At 41.9% G+C, this 22549-nt stretch overlaps 1 protein-coding gene across 9 annotated transcripts in view; it reads right to left on the bottom strand.

Annotated features, from left to right (window-relative positions):
- The window catches only part of C2CD3 (C2 domain containing 3 centriole elongation regulator), a 41243-nt gene that overhangs the window by 9782 nt on the left and 8912 nt on the right, over positions 1 to 22549 (bottom strand). For 6 of the 9 annotated variants that reach the window (XM_071562270.1, XM_071562293.1, XM_071562301.1 and 3 more), the window contains 18 exons: positions 21467 to 21585; positions 20395 to 20517; positions 17974 to 18408; positions 17110 to 17261; positions 15914 to 16157; positions 15036 to 15219; positions 13948 to 14128; positions 12732 to 12904; positions 9934 to 10051; positions 8528 to 8796; positions 7963 to 8052; positions 6352 to 6972; positions 5276 to 5587; positions 4070 to 4208; positions 3350 to 3414; positions 2407 to 2612; positions 1247 to 1347; positions 298 to 471 (listed from right to left, as the gene is read on the bottom strand). In XM_071562270.1, coding sequence (XP_071418371.1) covers positions 298 to 471; positions 1247 to 1347; positions 2407 to 2612; positions 3350 to 3414; positions 4070 to 4208; positions 5276 to 5587; positions 6352 to 6972; positions 7963 to 8052; positions 8528 to 8796; positions 9934 to 10051; positions 12732 to 12904; positions 13948 to 14128; positions 15036 to 15219; positions 15914 to 16157; positions 17110 to 17261; positions 17974 to 18408; positions 20395 to 20517; positions 21467 to 21585 — 3706 coding nt within the window. The remainder of the gene's footprint in view (positions 1 to 297; positions 472 to 1246; positions 1348 to 2406; positions 2613 to 3349; positions 3415 to 4069; positions 4209 to 5275; positions 5588 to 6351; positions 6973 to 7962; positions 8053 to 8527; positions 8797 to 9933; positions 10052 to 12731; positions 12905 to 13947; positions 14129 to 15035; positions 15220 to 15913; positions 16158 to 17109; positions 17262 to 17973; positions 18409 to 20394; positions 20518 to 21466; positions 21586 to 22549) is intronic. The other 3 variants (XM_071562318.1, XM_071562324.1, XM_071562285.1) reach the window with 2 other exon arrangements.

The raw sequence follows: 22549 nt of genomic DNA, 5'->3' as shown, positions 1-22549 counted from the left end.
TAAACCTAGAATATAGTCAGGAGAAAAGTGCTTCTAGCAAGGAGAAAAGCATTGTGTTGGGAAAGGATATCCTGCTCCATGCACCACAAAAATGCTTACAGGTTAGCTGTGTAGACCAGCTCAAGGGACTAATGGCTCCATGGCACATGTTGCATGATAGGATGGATAAATCTAGGCACTCTATCCTGATTTGGAAACACTGCTGTTGCTGCTGCCCTCCAATCCTTTAAAACAGGATACTTCACTTCCAAGCTCTGCTCTGCAAACCCAAGGCTTGGCATTCCCTTGTAATTTTACCTAAGGGCAGTGAGGAGACTGGTGTGCAATGATGGCAATGCCGAGTCCAGCCTTGCTGCCCAGCGTGTATTCCCTTCCTGCTGCAGGGATTCATGGAATCTGCGCACGTTCTGCATGTGCTCTTCATGACGAGGCATGTGTGCTCCAGGTGTACTAATCCTGCTAAAAACAGCCCTATGTTTAACACCAAAAAAACAGGGTGAAATCTCTAACTGTGAAGAGTCCGCCAAATACGAATATCCAGTGTCTTGAAATCCATTAAAGATCCACCACAGATGAAACTAACTCTTTCAAATGTCTACAGGAATGGCATTTACTGTTTCAGATTTGCACCAAAATCAAGCTAATGGTGTGGCTGGGAATTTTCCACGCCCACTGGCAGCTTCCATGCAAGCTCAGATCCCATAATGGTGGAGCCACAGTCCATTAAACTTCAAAGACACATGTGGGAAGATCTCTATAGGCTAAATAAACAAATCATGAATTAAAATACCCTCTCACTAGTTAAATGTATTTGGTGCTTGTTTTAAGGGACAGAAAGCAAGAATTACTGCAGGATATCTGACAGTCCTACTCCTGAAACATCTAACATTGGTCACAGGTAGACATTAGGGAAAATAAGGGGATACATCAGGAATACTCCATTCTAACTTATTAAAAATAAAACCAAAGACAGACACAATCAGTCTGGAAGAAGAATCTGCTAGTTTTAGCAATGGCATCATGTCAATCCTAATTTACAAGGATGTAAATGAAAATATCAACAAGAAGAAAAAGAACATCCCAGCTGTGTTGAAAGGAACCTGTCCTAGGATTGCAATCTCCTATGCTTCCTGCTCAGTGGAAGAGGGAATTTCCTCTAATTTTTAAAGGCAAGACCTTTGACAGGGTTTCCCTTTTTATCTGAACCCTGAAAATAATCAAAGAGGTTGATGGTTTGTGGACTCACCGCTCTTGAGTAGGAACACTCACTTCCTTTGACAAGGAATTCAGTATCTGCTTGGAAATGTTTGCAGCATTACCAAGAAATGGTGGGAAGCTTGCCTTCTCCTAGAATGAAGAGGAACACTGTACATGAGTCTTTCACAGCAGAAAAATGAGAGAAATCAAAGCATTATCTTGCTGAACTAACAAAAACTCATGCTTTTGAAATAGCTTTAAATTTCCAACAGATTTTTCAGCAGTGAGCCAAAGTCCCATTTAACAACACTCTCATTTCAGACACTATTGTTAATTCCTCCCACAGATTGAAAACTGATGTAAAGTAGGATAGGGGCTCCATTACATATGTATGACAACCCCCCAGAGTACCTCGAAAGTGTGTATGGCCAGACTTCATGAACAAAGATTTGGGCAGGGCTCTCCCCACGTGGGTGTGCCCTTCCAACCTGCACAGTGGATTTTTTAGGTGAGGCACAGCGTGCACAGAACTGGCCCCACCATTTAAGTCCTAAGGTCCATTTGCCAGAGCCAAGCGAGCTTGGACAGTGACAGTGAAGTCCCTTGGGACTGTCTACAGCACCTGGTACTAACCAGGGCTGACCCTGCTGAGCATCCGAGATCTGACAGGATCAGATGGCAGGGAGGTATTTAACTGCCAGAGGACGGTCCCTACTGAGACTCGAACTCAGGTCCTTGGGATTCAGAGTCCAGAGTGCTCTCCTTTACACCACAGGACTGCCCCTCCTGGAAAGTCCAGAGGACAAAAGAAAACCCAGAAGAAATGGCAAATATTCCAAAAAACAGATTCCTGCCAAACCAGAAACAAAAGGCTGAATTTACAGTATGTTTTGGTCATCAGCTCCCACTCAAAGTAGCAAACAGAACAGAACAGGCCAGGCTTCCAGACATCCAGAACCACAGTATTTAGTTTATTATCCTAAAAAAATCCCATCCCAAACAGAGTGAAGCCACTGGGATTGTTCATGACTTGGTTTGAGTGCTGTAACTAGCGTTGGCCTGCAGCTCCCATGGAAACATGGAACAGAATTCCTGAGTAACTATGTGTTTCTGGCACATTTACACAGACTGGTCCACCAGAGTTCTGTGAATTTGCTCAGAAACCTGGAGGCTCTGTACTAATTATGAGGAATCTATGGAAGCACGTACGAAAGAACTTTCCAGCTGGGTTCGGGCCCTGGACTGTCTTTCTTCTTTGAGATTATTTATGTTTTGGAGAGGGGAAATTGCTACTTTAATCTGCCCTCGGCACTGCCCACTGAAGTCTGTGATGTTGTACCACCCACATATGAGCTGGAAGCCAGAAAGGAGAGGAGAAAGGTCCACGGATGCAAATCCAATCACCCGCTCAGTCTCTGGAGAAGGATATAAAGCACATATGAAACATTTTCAGGAATGCTAAAACACAGTCAGCTATACAGCCCTTAAAATATGCCTTGGAAATAGACTGAATCTCCAGAACAACCAATTCTATCCAAGAAGAGGATATTATTTGGATTATCTTGGTTATATTTGGCTACAACTGTTACTGCAGAGCCAGTGAAAGCCCAGGTAAGGGAGAGGGATTGGCAGAAGAACACTGTAAACACACATTACTCTGGATAATACAGAGGAAGGCTGAGGAAGTTGATTTTGGAAGCAAAAATCAGAGAGCTGAACTAATATAAAAAAACCAAAACAAAGTATTTGGTTACAACTGGTTACACTCAATCAACTGCAGAGACAACAAACCACATGTTTGAAGAAAGACACAGTAAAGAACACAGTAAAGAGTTTCTTTGACAGAAATAACACAGTAAAGAATTTCTTTCAGTAGGAAAATCCAACCTCTAAAATACTGTCAAAATAAAATCTGAAAGAATATAAACAAACCAAACCTTGTAAGATGATTAATGGGTAGAAGGAGGATGCCAAGGGCCAGGAAATCAATAGGTGTTTATCTCTGGCATTCTTCCAGTGCAAGGTAAAAATGTCATTACAATTTTAGTCTTCAATTTATTTAATAAAATTTATTTTCCTTGAATGAAATACAAGTAACCCAAGGAAAGGAATGCAGAGGACACTCCTCTCAATACTGCACTACAAACTTTACCTGCTTTGTGCCACACTTTGAAGACCAAGGTTTGTTGTGGATCCAGCAGAAGCTCTTTGGATAATCTGTTAAGAACAAACATCATAATATTTTATGCAAAGCAGGAAAAAGAACAAGTACAGTAAAATGCCTCTGGAGTTTCAGTGCCATTGTATCTACCCAGGAAACTCAGTTTCTTTCTGGAGTGATAGGGGCAGGAACAAAACAAACCCAAAAATTGTTGAGCCCTCAAAGCATAACTATTTTTATATGGTTTAGGCTTCTGCTAATTTCCCTCTTCTCACTCTTGCTGCACTTTTAAAAGACAGGACAATCAAAGCATAAAGGAACAGAAAAACGTTTATTTCATGACTCAATAACATAGTGACAGCAAAGCACTAGAGTCATGGTTGAAAGCGGTAACATTTGAAGTTCATTTCCGGAAATAAAAACAAACCCAAGCTGAAAATAGAAATGTCAAATGTAGAACAGCTTTTAAGCTGTTTGAAGCAATTCAGGTATTTAAAACAATGGAGGAGCCACAAGATTAGAAACACAGGTTTTATGTACGATTTGATCTGCTGAGGTCTAGTGAAGGTGTCCCTGTCCATGGCAAAGGGTGGAACTGGATGAGCTTTAAGGTCCATCCCAAGCCAAACCCGTGATTCTATGGCATGTCTTTTTCACACCTGGCCTGGCTCTCAGGTCTAGGCTGTTTCTGTATGAGTTCCCACCTCTTACCTTGCTTGTTCCTGGAAGTTCCAGACTGGTGAGTCTGTATTTCCTATTACTGGAGTAGTTATTGGAGCATCTGCACCAGCAACAGCAAATGATACACAGCTACTAGGGGCTGTTACTTCCTGTTCTGTTAAAGGACTTCCTAAAATTATACAGAATTAATTAAAAATTTGTTATTAATAGTAATGAGAAAAAAATCTAAAGACAGTTCAGCAATTAAAACCAGATAATCAGCAAAGAATCTACCATCTAGAAAATACTTCTTTTCACTGGTGGAGCTGAAAGTTCTTTATGTTTATGATGGCAGCAAATATTACAGAACATTTACAGAGCAGAAACTGGAATATTCAATTACTTCCAAAAATCCCCTAAAATGATAAGCTGAAGGCAGAAATATTGCAGTATTTCTGCAATTTTCAGAAGAAACCTCCTTTATGGCATCAAAAACTTTGCAGCAGCAAACAATGTCACATCAGTTTCCCAAAGACTATGAAATGCAGAAGATTGTAGAATCATTATAAAAAATCCACCTGTAGGGCTTAGAATTTTTTGGAATTACACACACTTAAATCATGGCTTATATTTGACTCTTAGTTGGGTTCTCAGGGGAAAAAAAAAGCTGAATTTTTGATTCATATCATATTTCCATCCATACCATATTCGTGGCCTATCACCTGGAGGGTGAAAGAGCGGATCTTAACTGAGATGTTTCCAGCAAACTTACCTTGAATCAGTTCCTTATTCCTATTTGTATTTTGGCCCAAGGTGAAGCACAGAGCCCCTGATGTGTTTGAAAGGGTTTAACCTATCTTGAACTAAGAGATTCTTTTACAGACTAGCCAAAAGGCTCCAAAAACCTATGAATTCCCCAATTGCTGCACGTCAAATTCAAACATCACCTCCCAGAAAGGAGTATTTTACTATATTCAGTCTAAATTTCAAAGCAAAGAGGAGAGACAGGAGAGTCTTAACTTCAGAATTCAGCCATCATCTGTAAGAGGGAACATTATGTTATTTATAATTTGGATTTTTTTTCATGGAGATAGGCTGAATAGTTTAATCTTCTCCTTTTCCTGTACGTACACAGCGATTAGGCCTTCAAGTTCTAAATTTTTGCTGGAGTATGAACAGATCCCAGAGGGAAAAAGAAAAGAAACAAAAAGAAAAAAAAAGAAAAAAGAAAATAAAAAAGAGGGAAGGTAATATTACCTTTTAAACTTAGACGCTTTGCTCTTTCTACAAGGATATTGACAGCAACTGTGTTTTCCAGAAACATCACGTTTTCTTCCTGTGGTTTGCCATTGGTAATTCCTGGACTTACAATTTTCAGCCGCTGATTTTCAGGGACCTGCTGGCTCAGATCAGGGGGTTTCCCTGTGCCTTCATCCTCACTGCTGCTGCATTCCTGGGCACAGGGAATTCTGCTGAGCAGAGCAGCAGGAGTGGAAGCAAGGCTGACATGGACACGCACAGCAGCTCCTGCCAGGTCTGCAGCATTGCATCTGAACAATGGATACACCCCTGCAAGAGAATCCATAACCAACCAGCTGAACAAGCCAAAGGAAAAGCAGGAGCTTGGCAAACAGCTGGTATAATTCACTAGAGCAGAGATCTCACAGCAACCCAGCAGAAGGAATTTTGATTTTCAGTGTAATTTTTATGTAAGGTGTCACCCAGAAGCATCAGCTTGGAAAGATTAACATCCATGACCAATCACCCAAATTCAGCAAACCTTCATATTCCCCCTCACAGCTCAGATTACTGTTTTAGAGCACACCAGCTTCCTGAGAGCTTTGGGAGTAGTGACTCTGCATAATTTTATACACATATATGGAGAATACAATACATAAACAGCATAAAAATTTGGTTTAACTCTTGTTACATCTCTGTTCCCTTCCCTGAGTGTATTTAAAAGAAGAGCCAATGATCTGTCCACAAATCTACCTGGTGGATGACGGTTACATAAAGCCATAAGCTAAAATACAACTTCTTTCCATAGAGGGTGGCAGAGCACTGGAATGGCTGCCCAGGATGGGTGTGGAGTCTCCCTTTCTGGAGACATTCCAAACCCACCTGGGTTTCTGTGTCACCTGCTCCAGGTGGCCCTGCCTTGGCAGAGGGATTGGACTGGATGATCTCCAGAGGTCCCTTCCAACCCTGACTATTCTGGGATTCCATGCAGGACAAAACAAAGCTGTAAACATTTTGCTTAAAGTGACTAGAGAAGGAACCAAATTAAATCACCATTAAGGAGGAATGAACATGACCCTGCTTTAGGAACTCACCACTAACACTTAGTGTTCTCCTTGATCTCTCTGCAAGCACTGCAAGGTCAACATAGGCAGATCCAATCAGACGATCTGTATCAAGTGGTCTTTCCACCTCATCTTCTTTGCCATATGCCCACCACACCTGGATTTCTAATTTCACCTCCCGGAAGAACCACAGCAGCCCTTGGCTCCTTCTGAGAGTTACCTTGTTTGGCTTCTTAAAGTTCACCGTTACATGCTCTGCATTGCTGCTCAATTTTGGGCGCCTAAGCCAAGTCCATGTGGCTTTCTGGTTGTACAGCTTGTACCTGAGGTAGCAAAAAGTGCTTTCATTGAGGTGTGTCTGGCCTGTGAGCAACACACAGTGGAGTGGCAGCCACAGTCTTGGGGTGGAGACAGTCATAGTCACTGTGTTGGCACTCTGCTCCCAGTCCTCGCTCTCCTCTGTGCTATCTCCATGAATCTCCTCACTGCTCCATCCCAGGAGTTTAGCAGCTTCCAAAACATGCTCTCTGTCACCCTGATGAGCAAAGGTAACAGAAAGTTCCAGCCCTCCCACAACAGCCTGTGTGATGTTTGTGCAGTGTGGAAGCATCAGATCATCGGAGAGGGTCACTGGAAACCAGCCTGAAATACCTTTGGAAGGAAACATCACCATTAGATTCATCCTACCCTTTGGAATACATCAGTAAAGAATTGTCACCTCTCTGGCCATCAGGCAAGGACCAGAACTTGAGGTGTTTATTTCTTGTTTAGAAGTTGTGAAATAATTTTGAATCTGAAAAAGCAACAAATTACTGGACTTCAGAAATCTTCATTAGTTCTGATCCCAAAGGCATGTTGCTTTCCATTTCATTAACAACACCCATTTTACAATAAAACTACATCTCATGGGGCTCCAGTTAAAAAATCAGGTATTCTTATTTCTTCCCTCCTCTCTTCCCATCGAAAACAACCCCAAAATTTCATATTGGAGAAAATGAGAACTATACTGAACTTAAAGCAGAAATAACCAGGGCTATAATGAAAACATCATTACTACAAGACAAAGTAATTCCTAACTAACACTAGATAGAGGAGATCATGAGTGGACTGGTATGTGAATAATTTTTTCACATATTTCACAGAATATTCTGAGTTGGAAGGGACCCACAAGGATCACTGAGATACTTTACACTTAGTTAAAAAAAAAAAGTTAATCCTATAGTTTTATAATTATCTAAGACTTTTGTTTTCAGCTTTGACATCTGAAAAGCAGTCACTGATCCTCCACTAAGCACAACTCTTGGACTTTCCATCCTAAAGGTATAAAATAAACAGTACTAAGTAAAATCCTATGGATTGTAGGGGCTGGTTTTAGCTGGGATGTGGTTAAATTTCTTCATAGTAGTCTCAGATTATTACTTCAGCTACTATTCAGCTATGTCCTAAAAACAGATCTTCAAACAACCTTTATACCAGTTTTTTAATACAAGATTTTTAGTGAGCATGTGGTCTGAAAGAACTTTAGTGTAAAAAAACCCAGAAAACTCACAAAACTAAACCCAAAAATTGGAACGAAAATTGTTTTAAGGAATTCCAACAGCATTTGCACAGAACATCAGCAGTGTAACGCTGCTGCATTACCTGATCTTCTTGTCAGCAGGTCTCTGGTTGGAATTGTGACTGTCCCAAGGAGATAATCTCTCGATGCCCGATCAGCCAGTCTGTCAGTGGCTGGAGAAGATATGAATTTGTAAATACACCACACTAGAACTTAAGATTTGGTACCTCCTTTGAACAAAAGGCTCTATTGCCTCAACAGAAAATAGCTCAGCTGTCATTCTGAAAACACTTTTAATCCTTTTTTAAATGCATTATCTCTTCATTTAAGAGATGATCTTGATCACCAGGAGTCTTAAAAAAAATTCTTTGCACCAAGGAACAGTCTCTCTCAAAGCCAATTCAGGTAATTACTTCTACTAGCACAGAATAGGTCCTGGGAACATTCAAATTCAGGCTGAACAGGGCTCTGAGCAACCTGCCCCAGTGGAGGACGGCCCTACTCATTGCAGGGGGTTTGGACTAGATGGTTTTTGGAAGTCTCAACCCAAACTATTCTATGATTCTATGACTATTCTCTTTTCTGTACTAAAAATTAAGGGAATTTCTGCAACAGCTTTCAGTCCTTGTTATCCTTTGTCCTCCTCACCTGAGTTGGTGCTCTGATGGTAGATAGAGAAGATAACGTTGCCAGACTGTAAGAGCTCCCCTAGACTAGAGGATTCTCCACTGCCTTTCTGAATTATGAGGTTGCAAAGAAACTCTATGTGATGCTCAAACTCTGGGCAGAAAGTACAAGCCACGGCTCTTGTGTTTTGTGTCTCTGCCTCAGGCAGGAAGGAGAAGTGCACAGACACATAAGAATTCACTCCCACATCTGCATAGTACCGGACTAAGGCGTTCTTTTGTGCCACAGCTCTTCATTCAACATGCAAATAAAATAAAAAGAATAAATAGAATTAATATAATGTACAAGGAATCTGAGAACTAACAAAAAGGTTTCAAGGCTTCATGGTGGAAAGATGGGGCGGAGCAGTGTGCAGAACAGTGAACATTTTAAATCCAAACAGATGTGTATTCTGGCTGCATATTATTTTTCATCTTTTTTCCATCTGAACAAATTAGGAACAGACAGGAAATGGGGAGAGGAACTATTGTGAGATCCATCACTGGTGGCTGTGCTCTTACCTGTGTAAGTGGTTGAGAAAGTACCCAGCGCCTTTAAAAATATATTGTACTCTAGAATAACTTCCCGGCAAACCTGGAGCCAAAGGCCAAGCGAAATTATTTTTAAAGACTAGCAAAAGGAGGGGAAATCTGCAGATGGAATAATTTACAATTAAACCAGACTCATATATTACTGAGGCCATACACCTGAAGGATTAGGAGTCTGAGGTCATCCCCACCACTTCCTTGACTTTGGCAGGGATCTTCATCTTACAGGGTCTACTTGAATTAAGATGGATCAGGAGCACAGCAATACTGAGAAAGTGTCACACCATTGCTCTTGAATGACAGGAGCCACCCTTCTCTTATGGAATTGACTCCCTCTAGTCTTTACTTCTCCCTAGTTCTTGAAAATCACATACTGGAACTAAGTCTTGGTTATCCCATGTACTTTGGCATCAGCCTTTTGGTGAAAAGAAATATATTTCATTTACTAGTTAGTCTATCGAGGTTCTCACAATGAAACACAAAAAACAGAGTTTAGCTAACTTTTAAATACCATCAGTAACACCAAGATCCAATGTCCAAATAGGTACTGTCTTACATCAATTTTGTATCAGTCTTTGGTGTAGAAAAATGTGCCCTTCCAATCTTCATCCCTCTCTGGATGAATGTTACCACACTGTACTGCAAGCTTCAGGGGCTAAAATAACTACTGATTGTCTTTATAAAGCTATTTTCCTTTCAGAGCAGAACCCACTTTGAATCTTGGTCTCTGCAGATGGAAAGCTGTTTTGTTACAATTTCTTCTAATCTCATGCCTCAGCCTGCTGCCTCCAGATAAAGCTGTTTTAAGTGAAAACCAGTCCTTTTTGAATGAGGCTTTACCTGGCTGCTGCCTGCAAGCCTGCTGCTCTGTGTATGTGTACAGAAAGTGAAACAGCTTGAGCAGTTATTCCTGCTTTTTTCATCGATTGTTGATATCTCACACTGACATTGAGCAAACCTGGATTAAATGAACGAAGGAAAAAAGTGGTCAGTATTAAATACAGTTACATCCAACATAATCAATATTTAGCTATACCTCTTAATACCAGCCCTTGCATGTGCACTCACTGTCAAAGCTTTAAAACACCCTCCTCAAGCATTTTAATACATCTTTTTATAGTGCTGCAGTGACAAAATCTTCCAAGAGATGTTGGAATGAACAGGCGTTCTGCAGGTGCATGTGACTCGTCTATTACAAAGTTACTGTGGTACAGTGAACTCCTTTCTTTGGCATCAGCTTGGTTTACAGCCCTTTTTTCCAAGACACTGCCTCAGAATTCTTCACGGCCTTCCCAGACCTGATGTTTGTGTTATTTGAAAAAGCCACAGGAAAACTTAGAAACGTCTCCACTCACACCATAAACAGCCCTTCTTCAGATCCAATTTTCCCCACCTGTTATAGTTTCAAAATCTTTCATGGAATTTTTTGTCCCTTGCCAACACAGAATTTGAGGGTTGGGGGCCCGAGCAAAGTGGCTTGTTAGAAACTCATTTTTTCCACTACCTTGGGAGCCGAGCTGGGGACAGTTAGCCCTCAGATAACTGCCTAAAGCCTACACAAAGGAGTGGATGATAGCCCCTGCATACCAGTTTAATTGCTTGGGGACATGGCGGGGAGGACATTTTTCTTTCTTTGTTCTTTTTTTTCTTTCTTTTGGGCACTTCAGTTATCCCTAGCTAATCGGAGAGAGGTTTCCTCGGGCTCATTTTTGTCAGTGCCATGGGAGTGGTCCTGGCTCGTCCCCAACTCCACACGCCCCCGTGCTGTTTCCTCTGAGGACAGCCAACACTGTCAGGATTTGCTCCCGACTCATCAAGGACCGGCGCCATCCGCAGAGGAGCTTCTAACCCCTCCCCAGCGCCTCTGGAAACATGGCGAGAGGGTCCTTGCAACTGCCCACGGAAAGGTCCCAGCCCGCCCCTGGGCCGCCCCCTACCACACACGCTCGGGAACCTGCACCTCTCTCTCAGCCCGGCAGCGCCCCCTGCTGGCTGTGAGTCACTGCAGCCCCTGCCTCCCGTGGCGCGACATCGCCCCCTGCTGTTTGTAGCTATAACTGCACGGAAGGGCAAAACTAGGACTTCATTGTTGAAAGTTTTGGTTACGGTGCTGATGTTTGTTCTGCTCTGGTTTTGGTTATATGTATATATTAGGAAAGAACTGTTATTTCCCTTTCCTACACTTTATGCCTGAAGCCTCTTAATTTCAAAATAATAACTTGGAGTGAGGTGTTTTTTTCTTTCTACCCCAGGAAGGCTCCCACCAACCTGAGCAGACATTTTGTCATGTTAAACTGAGACACCACTTTGCATGGGAAGTTTAAATACAGGCTGTGGCTTATTTGGCAGCAAAGCAGTTCAGTAGAATTTTTGAGAATTTGAGGGTTGCTCATATTTAATCACTGACTTTTCACTCATTATGGTGACAGTGAAAGATGGAAGGAAAAACACTCCTGGTTGGTTTCACTTGCCAACACAAATACATACTAGTATTTGCCTTGGAAGCAAACAGACTTTATTTTTACACACTGAATCAGAGAATTGGTTAGGCTGGAAAAGACACATAAGATCATGGAGTTCAGCTGTTCCCCCAGCACTCCCAAGGCCACCACTAACCAATGTCCCCAGGTGTCACATCCACATGGCTGTTAATTCAGTCGAGGGATGGGGACTCCACCACTGCTCTGGGCAGGACAACCCTTTTGGGGAAGAAATTTTCCCAGTATCCAACCTAAACCTCCCCTGCCACAACTTGAGGACATTTCCTTTCATCCTGTCCTTTGCTCCCTAGGAGCAGAGCCTGATCCCTCCTCTGGCTCAACCTTCCTGTCCAGGCTGAGGCCTCCCAGCCTTTTCTCCAGGCTGAGGCCTCCCAGCTCCCTCAGCTGCTCCTGGTGCTTCAGATCCTTCCCCATCTCCGTTCCTTCTCTGAACACGCTCCAGCCTCCTAAAGTCCTTTTGCCATGAGGGGCCCAGAACTGCCCCCAGGACTGGAGGTGCCTCAGTAGTGCCCAGCACAGGGGACCTTTCTGGACCTGTGGTCACACCACTGCTGACACAAAATCAGGTGCCCTTGACCTCTTGCCCAGCTGGACTCATGTTCAATCACTGTCACTAGCACCCCCAGGGGCTTTTTCCAGCTTTCCAGTCACTCTTAGCACTGCATGGAGTTGTGAGCCAAGTGCAAATGATCTGTTCCCTAACCTCCTCCAGCACTGAGGTAAGGCTGACAGGGCTATAAGTCCCTGGAACCTCCTTCCAGCCCTTCTTGTGGACAGGTGTTACTATTGCCAACTTCCAATCAGTTGGGACCTGCTCAGTATTCCTGCTGCACAGTGAAATCTAGCTCCTCCTGTTTGCTTCCCTCACAGGTGTAGAAGCATTTCAGTGGGGCTGATGATCCTGACACCTTTTTCGTGGGAGAAGCCCTAATTCTTAAGTGACCCTGCTCATGCACTTCCATGGTTCCTGATACATTCATACCCCTTGTGTCTCTGCTCCCACATGGATCTCCATTTCCTGCCTCCCCTGAGGAAACACAATGAAGGACTTTACTAACACACCATCAAACGCTGATTGAGGCTTCTCTACTAAGCCTGGTTTTACCACATGAAGTGAAAACCCAAAGCCTTCTTTACCTGAAGACTGTGGATGAAATTCCTCTGAGGAATCAGTCCAGGGGATCAATGGAAGATTAAAAGTCTGTATCCCTATTTCTTCCCGATGCTGCATCGTCACCATGGCACAGAGCCGTGACAAAGGCAAGGTCCCTTTGGCCACCAGCTGCTCTCTGACATTTGGGTAATAATACCTGGGAAGACACAAAGAAGCAGCATCAACATTTCTCTCATAACTGTACAGAAATAAACTTTATTTGTACGTCTTCAAACTCTAATTATTCTCTCAACACCTAAAATCTCAAGGAAATGAATTTCCACAGGAAAAAGGAATCAGTAAGAGGTTAAGTTAATGCTATGGAAGTAATGAAATAATTTCACATGGAAGTAAGTAATGAATAATAATGGAAGTGAGTAGATAATGTTCTAAATATATTTTTTCACTGGTTCTAACAAATCACAAGCAGTAAGTCCACTAAAAAAATGGCATCCCAAAGATAAACTAGAGAAGGGTTTGGCATGAAAAATTCTTCACTCTCAACTTCCATCAATAAATCAAAATGCCTCTTGCAGAACAAATTTGTGGTTCTACTTTGTGAGTGTAAAAAGTAACTCCAGATCTTTTCTTACTGTGTTACATGGCTTCAGATTCATCCTAAAGCGAGTTTTGGCACTTTATCTGATGAATAACTTGCAGTAATTCTCATGTGACTTTGCAAATTTTAAAAGCTTGACTTCTTTACTACAGAATGAACAGATTATTCTGTTTTCTAAACAGAAATAATCTGCTCCCCACTACTAACAATTAGCTTTGATTGCCAAAGAAACAATTTAAATTTACAAAACATTTTGTATTATTTCTTTCATAGTACTTCTTTTGTAGTAGGGAAATAAGCAAACCCAACACAGTGAAATTATACTGTCAGTATGCTATCAAGTAAAATTTAGATGCGTCAAGCCTTTGAACACTACTTTTAGATTGCTGTGCTGACAAAAAAGTGGAAGAAATCAAACTAAGAACCTTTTCTAAAGCAGTTGCCAAAAGAACAGAGTCATTAGCACTTTTGGGGAGGAAAACAGGTTGAAATGCGGATATTTATCACCAAATGTTGAAGACCTTGTAATTTTTGCCAGTTAATATTAAATAATATTCTGCAATATCCATCCCACAGCTTTTGAATACATCTCTACCTGTATTGCTGTGGCCATATACAAAGACTAGGATGTTATTCTGTACCTGCACCAGACTTCAAACTGGATTCCTCCTCCAGCCACTCCTGGGGCCATAAATGCACTGACCAGGAGCCTTTGGACTGGGACATCAGCAGAAACCACCAAGGAATGATGATGCTCATCATTGAAGATGGGATCAGGGACACACAGAGTGGTTGCTGTTCGAAATGGCTTCAATTTGATGTCTAAAAAATAAGCAGAGTTGCATAAAATGGTGGCATTTGGGGGTTTCAAACTTTTCCTACTTGCCGTCCTTCGCGAGGCAGGATCCAAGCAATCCATGCAGTGCAATGACCCTGTGAGCCACAGGCTGGAAACTACTGCTAAATGTGACTGAAAGCTGATAAATCCCACAAGATATGCTACGAAACAATGCTACTGACTGTCATTTTCAGTGGGATTCTATGTCAGTGATCCAAAGTCCTCAAATCAATACTACATTCTTTTCTACGACTTGTTATTTAACCACTCTTTTACAATCTGAAAAATAGCGGGTTTAGATGGGATATTGGGAAGAAATTCTTCTCTGTGAGCATGGAAAGGCCCTTCCATAGGTTGTCCAGAGAAGCTGTGGCTGCCCCATCCCTGGAAATGTTCAAGGCAAGGTTGGAGCAATGTGGTCTAGTGGAAGGTGTCCCTGCCCATGGCAGGGGGATGGAATGAGATGATCTTTAACTTCCTTTCCAACCCAAACCATTCCATGATAATCCTAATGAACTAAACCAAGCAAGTCTTCTCTTGGTTGCATCCATTAAAATCGTAGAATCGTTAAGACTGGAAAAGCCCGCTATGATCATCAAGTCAACGACTAAATCAGCACTGCCAAGGCCACCACTAAATCATGTCTTCAAGTGCCACATCCACACGTTTTTTCAACATTTCCAGGGATGTTGACTCTACCACTGCCCTGGACTTTTAATTTGGTGAGACTGCCCAAGTACAACTGGATGCAGACCTTCCAAGGAAAACAAGCACTGGCTGCATGAAACTCGGAAAAACACCCCCCCTCTTCCTTAGGCAGAGAGGACATGTGTAAACAATATTTAATTAAAGCAGTGCTCTAAACAAGGAGGGACTATAGACCAAATTTACCATCCTCACGAAATCCAGGGCCTTGCAGTGCAGCACAACCAGCCTCCTGAACTGGGAAATGGTACTGGATGTAGCAGTCGGCCTCTCCCCAGACTGTGGACTGCAACGGAGTGAGTCCTTTCACACTCTCCACATGGATCTCAAACACGTGTTCCATCAGGTCTTTCCCTTCGGGGTCTGTCTGCTAAAAAAACAAAGGGAACTCACATGGAAAGGATGACTCTTTAGGAAAATTTGGAACATTTCAACAGGCTGTCCAGGGAAGTAGTTGAGTCATTCTTGAAGGGATTTAAAAGATGTGATGTGGCACTTGGAGGACATGAGTGAGTGGTGGCCTTGGCAATGCTGGGGGACAGTTGGACATGATGATTTCTGAAGGCTTTTCCAACCTAAACAATGATTTATGACAAGAATCTAAGAAGCCTGAGATGGGGCAGAGACATTATCTGTCATTTTCCTCCTAAATTTCAGAGAAACTTAGAAATCCTGTGAGCAATTTTTTATTCCTGAAAAAAACAAAACTCAGCACATAAAAGTTCCTACACATTCAACTCAAAGGTAGTGGCAAAACTTCTACAGTGAGGCGGTGAGAATTAAGATTTTCTAAAAGGTTGGGGTTTTTTTGCTGTATTTGTACAGACAGAAGCAAGGAAACAAAAAGGGCAATAATGTCAAGACTGGTGAGAGCAAGTTGGTAAGAAAAGGGTATAAACAATATGATTCTGTGAAGACTGTGGTCAAAACAGCATCAAAAAGAGACTGGGGATCACTCATCTGTTAATGAATCTACTGGTAAAACCCTTTTCACATGCTCCTAACAGCAAGAATGGGGATTTACTCAACAGTAAATAAAAAGGGATTAATTGAACAATAAATACCGTTGTGGGTTTTGTAGGAGGAGGGTCCGGAGAGTGGGAAGGACGTTGTGGGACGGGATGTACCATTCCTTCTCCATTCTTTAGCCTTTGCAGTGCCACTACCTGATCAGCTGATCCCATTGCCAAGATGACCCTGAGGCTTCCACTTGTGCTGCCAGTAAAAACATCAACCACAGGCATGTAACTGTCCACAGCAACCACTGGGTACTGAGCCTGGAGGAGCAGGTGGGAAATCTTTGGATCTCTACAAAGGATTAAAACAAAAACAGAACAAAAAAATAAGAGCCATCTGAGATGGGATTTTCAATGCTGTTAAAACCCAACCTATCTCCATTCCTCCAAAATTTGTCTCACACAGCACAGATCCTTGAGCTGCTGACTGAAAAATGTTATTTTTAGCAATGAGAAAGCACAACTTTCCAAAAAATAACACAGCCTCGAGTTCCATGACCAGAAGACTCCCATTAACATTCTGTAGCCATATTATACTTTTGTGAGACAGTTTTTATGACTTTAGGGATGGACCTTCACGAGAAGAAAAGAAGGGACAGGGACAATCTCCCAGAAAAATGTAGAAACCTCTAATAACACACTGAAGATATTCAAGGCCACGTTGGATGGGCTTTGGAGCAACCTGGCCTAGTGGAAGGTGTCCCTGTCCGTGGCAGGAGATGGAACTGGATAAGCTTTAAGGCGCCTTCCAACCCAAACCACTCTCTGGGACTGTAAGATATACACAAGTAAAATACAGTGGATTACTGAAAAAGTTGCACAAATGACACAGTAATAACTACCAAAGTGGTGTCCAGCCAATTGCAGCACCATCTGATTTACATCTGCCACTAGATGTGATCAAAATAAAAGGAATTAATCCTTTGCATCAGGAAGAATCTCTTCTGTCCAGTATTTCCATTAATTTAAACTGTTAAGCAGGTATATTTATTGACTGAACAAGAAGCCAAAAGATTAAATCCAAAACCAACAAGGAACTCGTACTTCTGGACAAGGACAGTGGAACTTACTCATACACTGCTCACTGTAGGAAGCTTAGCAGGGTAAAAATGCCTTTTGCTATAAAAAGTGTCATTAAGAACCCTCTGAATACAACCCCCAGACACCATCCATGACTTCTTTCCCTCAGCACCAGTGAGGATATTTCCCAACCCAATAAAATATGGAAAAAAAATCATGTTTACTTGAATGAGATGTAAAACTGATGCAAAGGAAGTTTCACTAATCCCAACAGTCTGTCACGGCCAGGGCTTCCCAGCTTGTTCCAGGCTTCAATAATCATGACATTGTCCTTCAGCCGCTCCAATCGTTTGGAAGTCAATGGAAATGGCATCACCTGGAACGGTTACAGAATTAGCATTCAGGATAAACTGGAAAATATTGGCTAAGTCAGGAGCATTCTGGTAATAAATTTTATCACAAGGTCATGTGGTATGTTAAAAAACTTTGCTTTATCTTGAAATACATGTTTACTAAGCAGACAAATCATTTCACACAACTGTTTCAGATGTGCTTGCTCTGTTTTTACATTTATTTCAGCTGAAGAGTCTCACAAATTGCTACGATTAAAACAAATGCATTTGAGCATCCTGGCATTTCCAAAGGAAAATGTTCATAAAAACTACAAACTCATATAACTACTGAATGCCTGAAATTCTGCTGACTGCTGGGGGATGGCTCTGGCCCATGTTAGGCCAGTAAGCCACCGATAAGAACACAATGCAACACACACAAAAATTTTACATCTCCATCTTAGGATGTCACCAACAATATGTTTTCTTGCTGAAATTAAAAAAAAATCAATTTTTTTCATTTTTAATCTAAACTTTTCTGTTTCTTGTTCATACTTCAAAGGCCTCATTTATTATTTAGATGATTCAAAGAACTGCATTCAAAATGCAACCTACTCAAAACAATACTGAAAATACTTTTTGATACATTGGACAGAGCCAAGCAGAGATGTTCCTACATATATAAAAGTAATTTATCTATGAAATATGTTTGTCAGTGTGGAATAATCAGTGTGAAATGGAGAACATGTGACTTGCCTGACAAAAATTGAAGGCAGGTTGTGTTGTGCCCCACACAACAGTAGATCTCGTTGCCCCCTCAGTGCTGAGCAGTTTGCAGTTTAAATACACATTACAAGAACTGGGAAGTCCCTTGTCTCCAGCAGCAAAATCCTTCCCATCAGGCACCATCAGCAGCACGTGCAGCAATAACCCATCTTCCTCAGATTGGGTTATCTGGGTCAGCACATCCTGGGCCACGACTTTCCTGCTGCCCACTTCTGCCTTCTGGGAATCCTCAGAGCTTGTTATCAAGCAGTGAGGGCTTTCTGCATTTACACTCATCCTGTTGGGCTCTAGGAATTCCAGCTGGGGACTTCTCACAGCATAAGCTAGAACTTGGTGCCCAGCAGGAGCCGATCTGGCAGTGATGCAGGTGAAATCCTTGTTGTCTGCCGCAAGCTCTAAGGATCCCTGCAAGGTAAGGCCAAGTGGGCTGGTTACGTGTGCCCAATACCAAAACAAGCAACTGCAACAGAAACTCAGGAAAATATATCTCATGCTTTGCTCAAGAGCTGTGTTGTCTCACCCTAAGGCATGTGCTGGTTACAAGCTACAGCTGTCGCTACAAAATAAACATGTGGTTTTATGAAATAAAGCCCAAACTGGAGTTCAAAAGCACAGTTACAGGTGATTCAGAGACTGGTTTGGGTTGGAAGGGACCTTAGAGGTCATCCAGTTTCACCCCCTGCCACAGGCAGGAACACCTTCCCCTAGACCATGTTGCCCCAAGCCCTGTCCAACCTGGCCTTGATCACTTCCAGGGGTGGGGCAGCCGCAGCTTCTGTGAGCAACCTGCGCCAGGGCTTCACCACCCTCATAGGGAAGAATTCCTTCCTATATCCAATCTAACCTACTATATTTCAATTTGAAGCTATTCCCCCTTGTCCTGTCACTCCAGGCCCTTGTAATTAGTCTGTCTTCGCATCTCCTGTAGGTTACCTTCACATACTGGAAGACCATAATTAGGTTACCCCAAAGTCTTCTTTCCAGTGTAAATAATCCCAGTTCTCTCAGCCTTTCCCCACAGGAGAAGTGCTCCATCCCTCTAAACATCTTGGTGACCCTCCTCTAAATAAAGTAAAAAACTAAACCAAGTCCAAACCCAAAGCTGGCTGAAAATGAACCCCTAAGCAGGCAAGGTAAAAAGTACTGTGACAAAGTATTGTAACTGTCAACTGCTCCACTTTGCTACAGCATGTGCTGCTTGAGAAAAATCAGGAAAACTATGTGTTTCTGAATGTTTTCTTTCACTGCTGTTTCACTTTTATGCTTCCTGGTGATTTTAGCTATTTCTAACTCCTGTCCCTTCCATGGGCTCCTTCTTTTTCTCTCTAATGGCCTAAATATTCCACCATATTAGTCGTTTATTTTTCTGAGGCTGTGTTTTTTTTGGGTTTGTTTTGCTTTCTAACAGTCTGAAGTGCCTCTTCAAGTTGCCAAGAGAGAGGTGTTGCAGGAGAAATAGACTGGTGTGTGAAAGCAATGAAAGAAACAACAGAAAAAAGTTAAAGGAATTGCAAGTGTTAATTGCTATAGAGTACCATAGATTTGCTGGATGCATTCAGGTGATAAGGCAGCAAGAAGTAGAGGAATAAACTTAAGTCCAGAAAATAAAAAACAGAATAAAGAAAAGGATTTGAGCCACAAAATGACCAGGTAAGGAAAATTAAATAATCAGGTATTTCACTGAGCACCTGAAACCCAAGAGACAGGGCAACCAAAATCAGTTTTCCTGAAGTGTTAACTTCCCCTTCCCTAAATTCTTGGATTGAACTTTGGTTCATGAATTCCCCACAACATCACCTTCCACTTTTCAACTCTCACATCCTGTTTCACTCCATTGTCTCCATGAATAAACACACCATTTCTCCTCCCTGCATTCAACACCTTCCAGATCTAACCATACTTTCTTAATCCTTCAACTGCTAATCTAGAGAGCTTTTTATCTTCAGAATTGGCAAATCTGCTGTGCAGGACTGTTAATCCTTCTCAATCAGGAGCTGTGCAGAAACGGCTGGAGAAAATACCTCCTGAAGTGACAAGGTGGTACCAAGGACAGGGAACACCAGGCTCCACATCAGCTCATGTGACACATGAACAGAAGCCAAAGCTCCCAGCCCTGAATATGTGCCCCTCAAAACTTGCTTGTGGAGAGGTTTCTGTATCCAAGCCCCAGCTTACAGACAACATCCTCAGACATGCAGGAGGTTCAAAATATTTCTCAAAAACCTTAATGAATAAAAAGTTCATATTATCTTGTATTGGTCTTACAAACCTTCATATCAAAGACCTGGCAAATTAAAACAAAGAGAAAAGACAGAGGAGGGAAAAATGAGAGTGTGCAGCCAAAATTAGTAACAAGGTAGTTTAAGAAACTCAAGATGGTAAAACACATACCGTCAGTGGTCCAACTTGTGGGTGATCTCCCTCTTTTTCCACAGGTATTTCCCAGCTGACACTGAGCAGCTTGGCCTGGATGACTCTGCAGAGCTGAAACACTGCCGAGCCAATGGCCACGGGCTGGGGGCAGGCAAAGAATCAATTTTGCAAGATTTCTGTCAGGTTTAAAGGATTTTTGTAAAACAAAAGCTTTCTGGGAAGCTATGGGCAGCCATACAGCCTCCTGACCCCTATGACATTAGTAGTATCAACAGGGATTGGGAAAATTTTGCCTAAATCCAATTACTAGAACAACAGTAAGACAAATTTTCCCAGAACCTACTGGAAAGAATTCCAGATTAAGGCAAAAAATTACCATCCCAAATTCTACTGAGCAAAATTTCCATACTTACAGATGCAATTTATTCACCTGTTGAAAGAAAAGCAGATATCCTTGGTGTTGATTAAAACACAAGGTGAGTTAAACCCTCTCACCATCTTCATCACAGGCAGGTGATTATAAAGATACTTTTAGTGAACAGAAATGCATTCCCCCAAAAGCACAAGTTACACCAGTTTTTCACACCTCATGTTATTCCTGTTATCCTGAGTAGGGTAAAGATACAAACTGCATCCACATGAACTCATTCTATGTTGCTAAATGAGCTGTGTTCTCACCAAAGAATAGTGTTTATAATTCATCCAATGTTTTAAAGATGAGGGAAGGACAAGGTTTTTTTGCCCGTCAGTTTAAAACTCAGGAAAATCTTGAATGAAAGGACAAGAGTGACAAGCCTGGAACAGGCTCCCCAGGGAAGTGGTCACTTCCAAGCCTGCCAGAGCTCAAGGAGTGTTTGGACAACACACTTAGGCACAGGGTGGGATTCTGGAGTCCAGGAGCTGGGCTTTGATCCCTGTGGGTCCCTTCCCATTCAGGATATTCTGGGATTCTGTGATGAGAGAACAGCAATCAGTTCAACTTGTATTATCTGCCCATTCCCTTCTTAATATCTGGTTGTCTGTGTGGGAAATCAAAATGCCAAGAATTCTATGTTTTTCAGGACACAAAGTAGAAACAACTAATAAATACCTTTTTCTGGGTGCTTTTCCTCATGTAGATTTTAAAAGCAAGGTCAGAGCCCCACCAATGCTCTACCATTGTTCCACCAAAATGGACAGGGAACACAGATCGCTGTTGGAATTTCACCCCTGGAAGACAGGAGCAACAAATATTCCAAATTACCTGAATATAAATAAATTTTCCCCTGAGGATTGCTCTGTTACACACTCAACCATTTAATTTTGCATAATTTATTAACACCAAAGCCAAAGTAAACTGTTCTTCATTTTCTAAGGCCTGAAAAGAACATGAGGACACAATTAGATTAAAATTAGAGATTATCAATATCATTTAAAGGCTCCAGTTGATACCAAGTCTCTGTCAACTGTGTGCAATAAGCCTTGCTTTTCTTCAGTGTGAGAACCTTGTCTCATTTTGAGTTACATAGTTCAAACTGTTCATTGGAGCTGCAAGAAAAATCACAGCTTCAGGAGAAAAGGAGTATCTGCAGGAAAAGATGGAATGATAGTCTGCAAAAAGAGTACAAGAAGTACAATAACAGTGTTCAAGTACTATTTTTCCCTTGTTCACAATGGGTAAAGAGGTACTCTTGTGATGACAAAAATGCAGACTAGACATCTTGAAACTCTCTCACTACAGCTTGTCTTGGATGGCTCTGGATTTTTTCTTAGTGGGCACCTTTAGTAAGTGAGATGTCTCAGGAAGGATAATGATACAGTTGACTGGCTTGACTTCTTCTCCAAATTATTTTCAGCCCAATCTGTTTTTCTAGGCTCCAAAGAACTGGACTCTAAACAAGGTAAAGGGCAGGCGGATTTTTTGGGATTACAAAAAATTCAGAAGAACTAGATGTCTAGTTGGGCCACAAATGGTGAATATACAAGAAAACTCAGAATCTTTCAAGTGCCACTCAGAAAGATGCAAAGTCAATGAATGTCCATATGGGAGAGGCATTTGAAAGTCAATCTGGAATTCTAGTTTCTGGGAAGACAGCATAGCTCCTACAGCTATCTTTGCTCAGGGGAAACAGACAGGAATTGTTTTTAGGGATACCAACACTGGTGGCTCTCAGAAAAGTGATTAATGTCTGAT

This window comes from Pithys albifrons, chromosome 1 (assembly GCF_047495875.1).
Source record: "Pithys albifrons albifrons isolate INPA30051 chromosome 1, PitAlb_v1, whole genome shotgun sequence".
Lineage (NCBI taxonomy): Eukaryota > Metazoa > Chordata > Aves > Passeriformes > Thamnophilidae > Pithys > Pithys albifrons.
The sequence above is the reverse complement of the archived record's forward strand: the minus strand, read 5'-3'. Positions and strand labels throughout refer to the sequence as shown.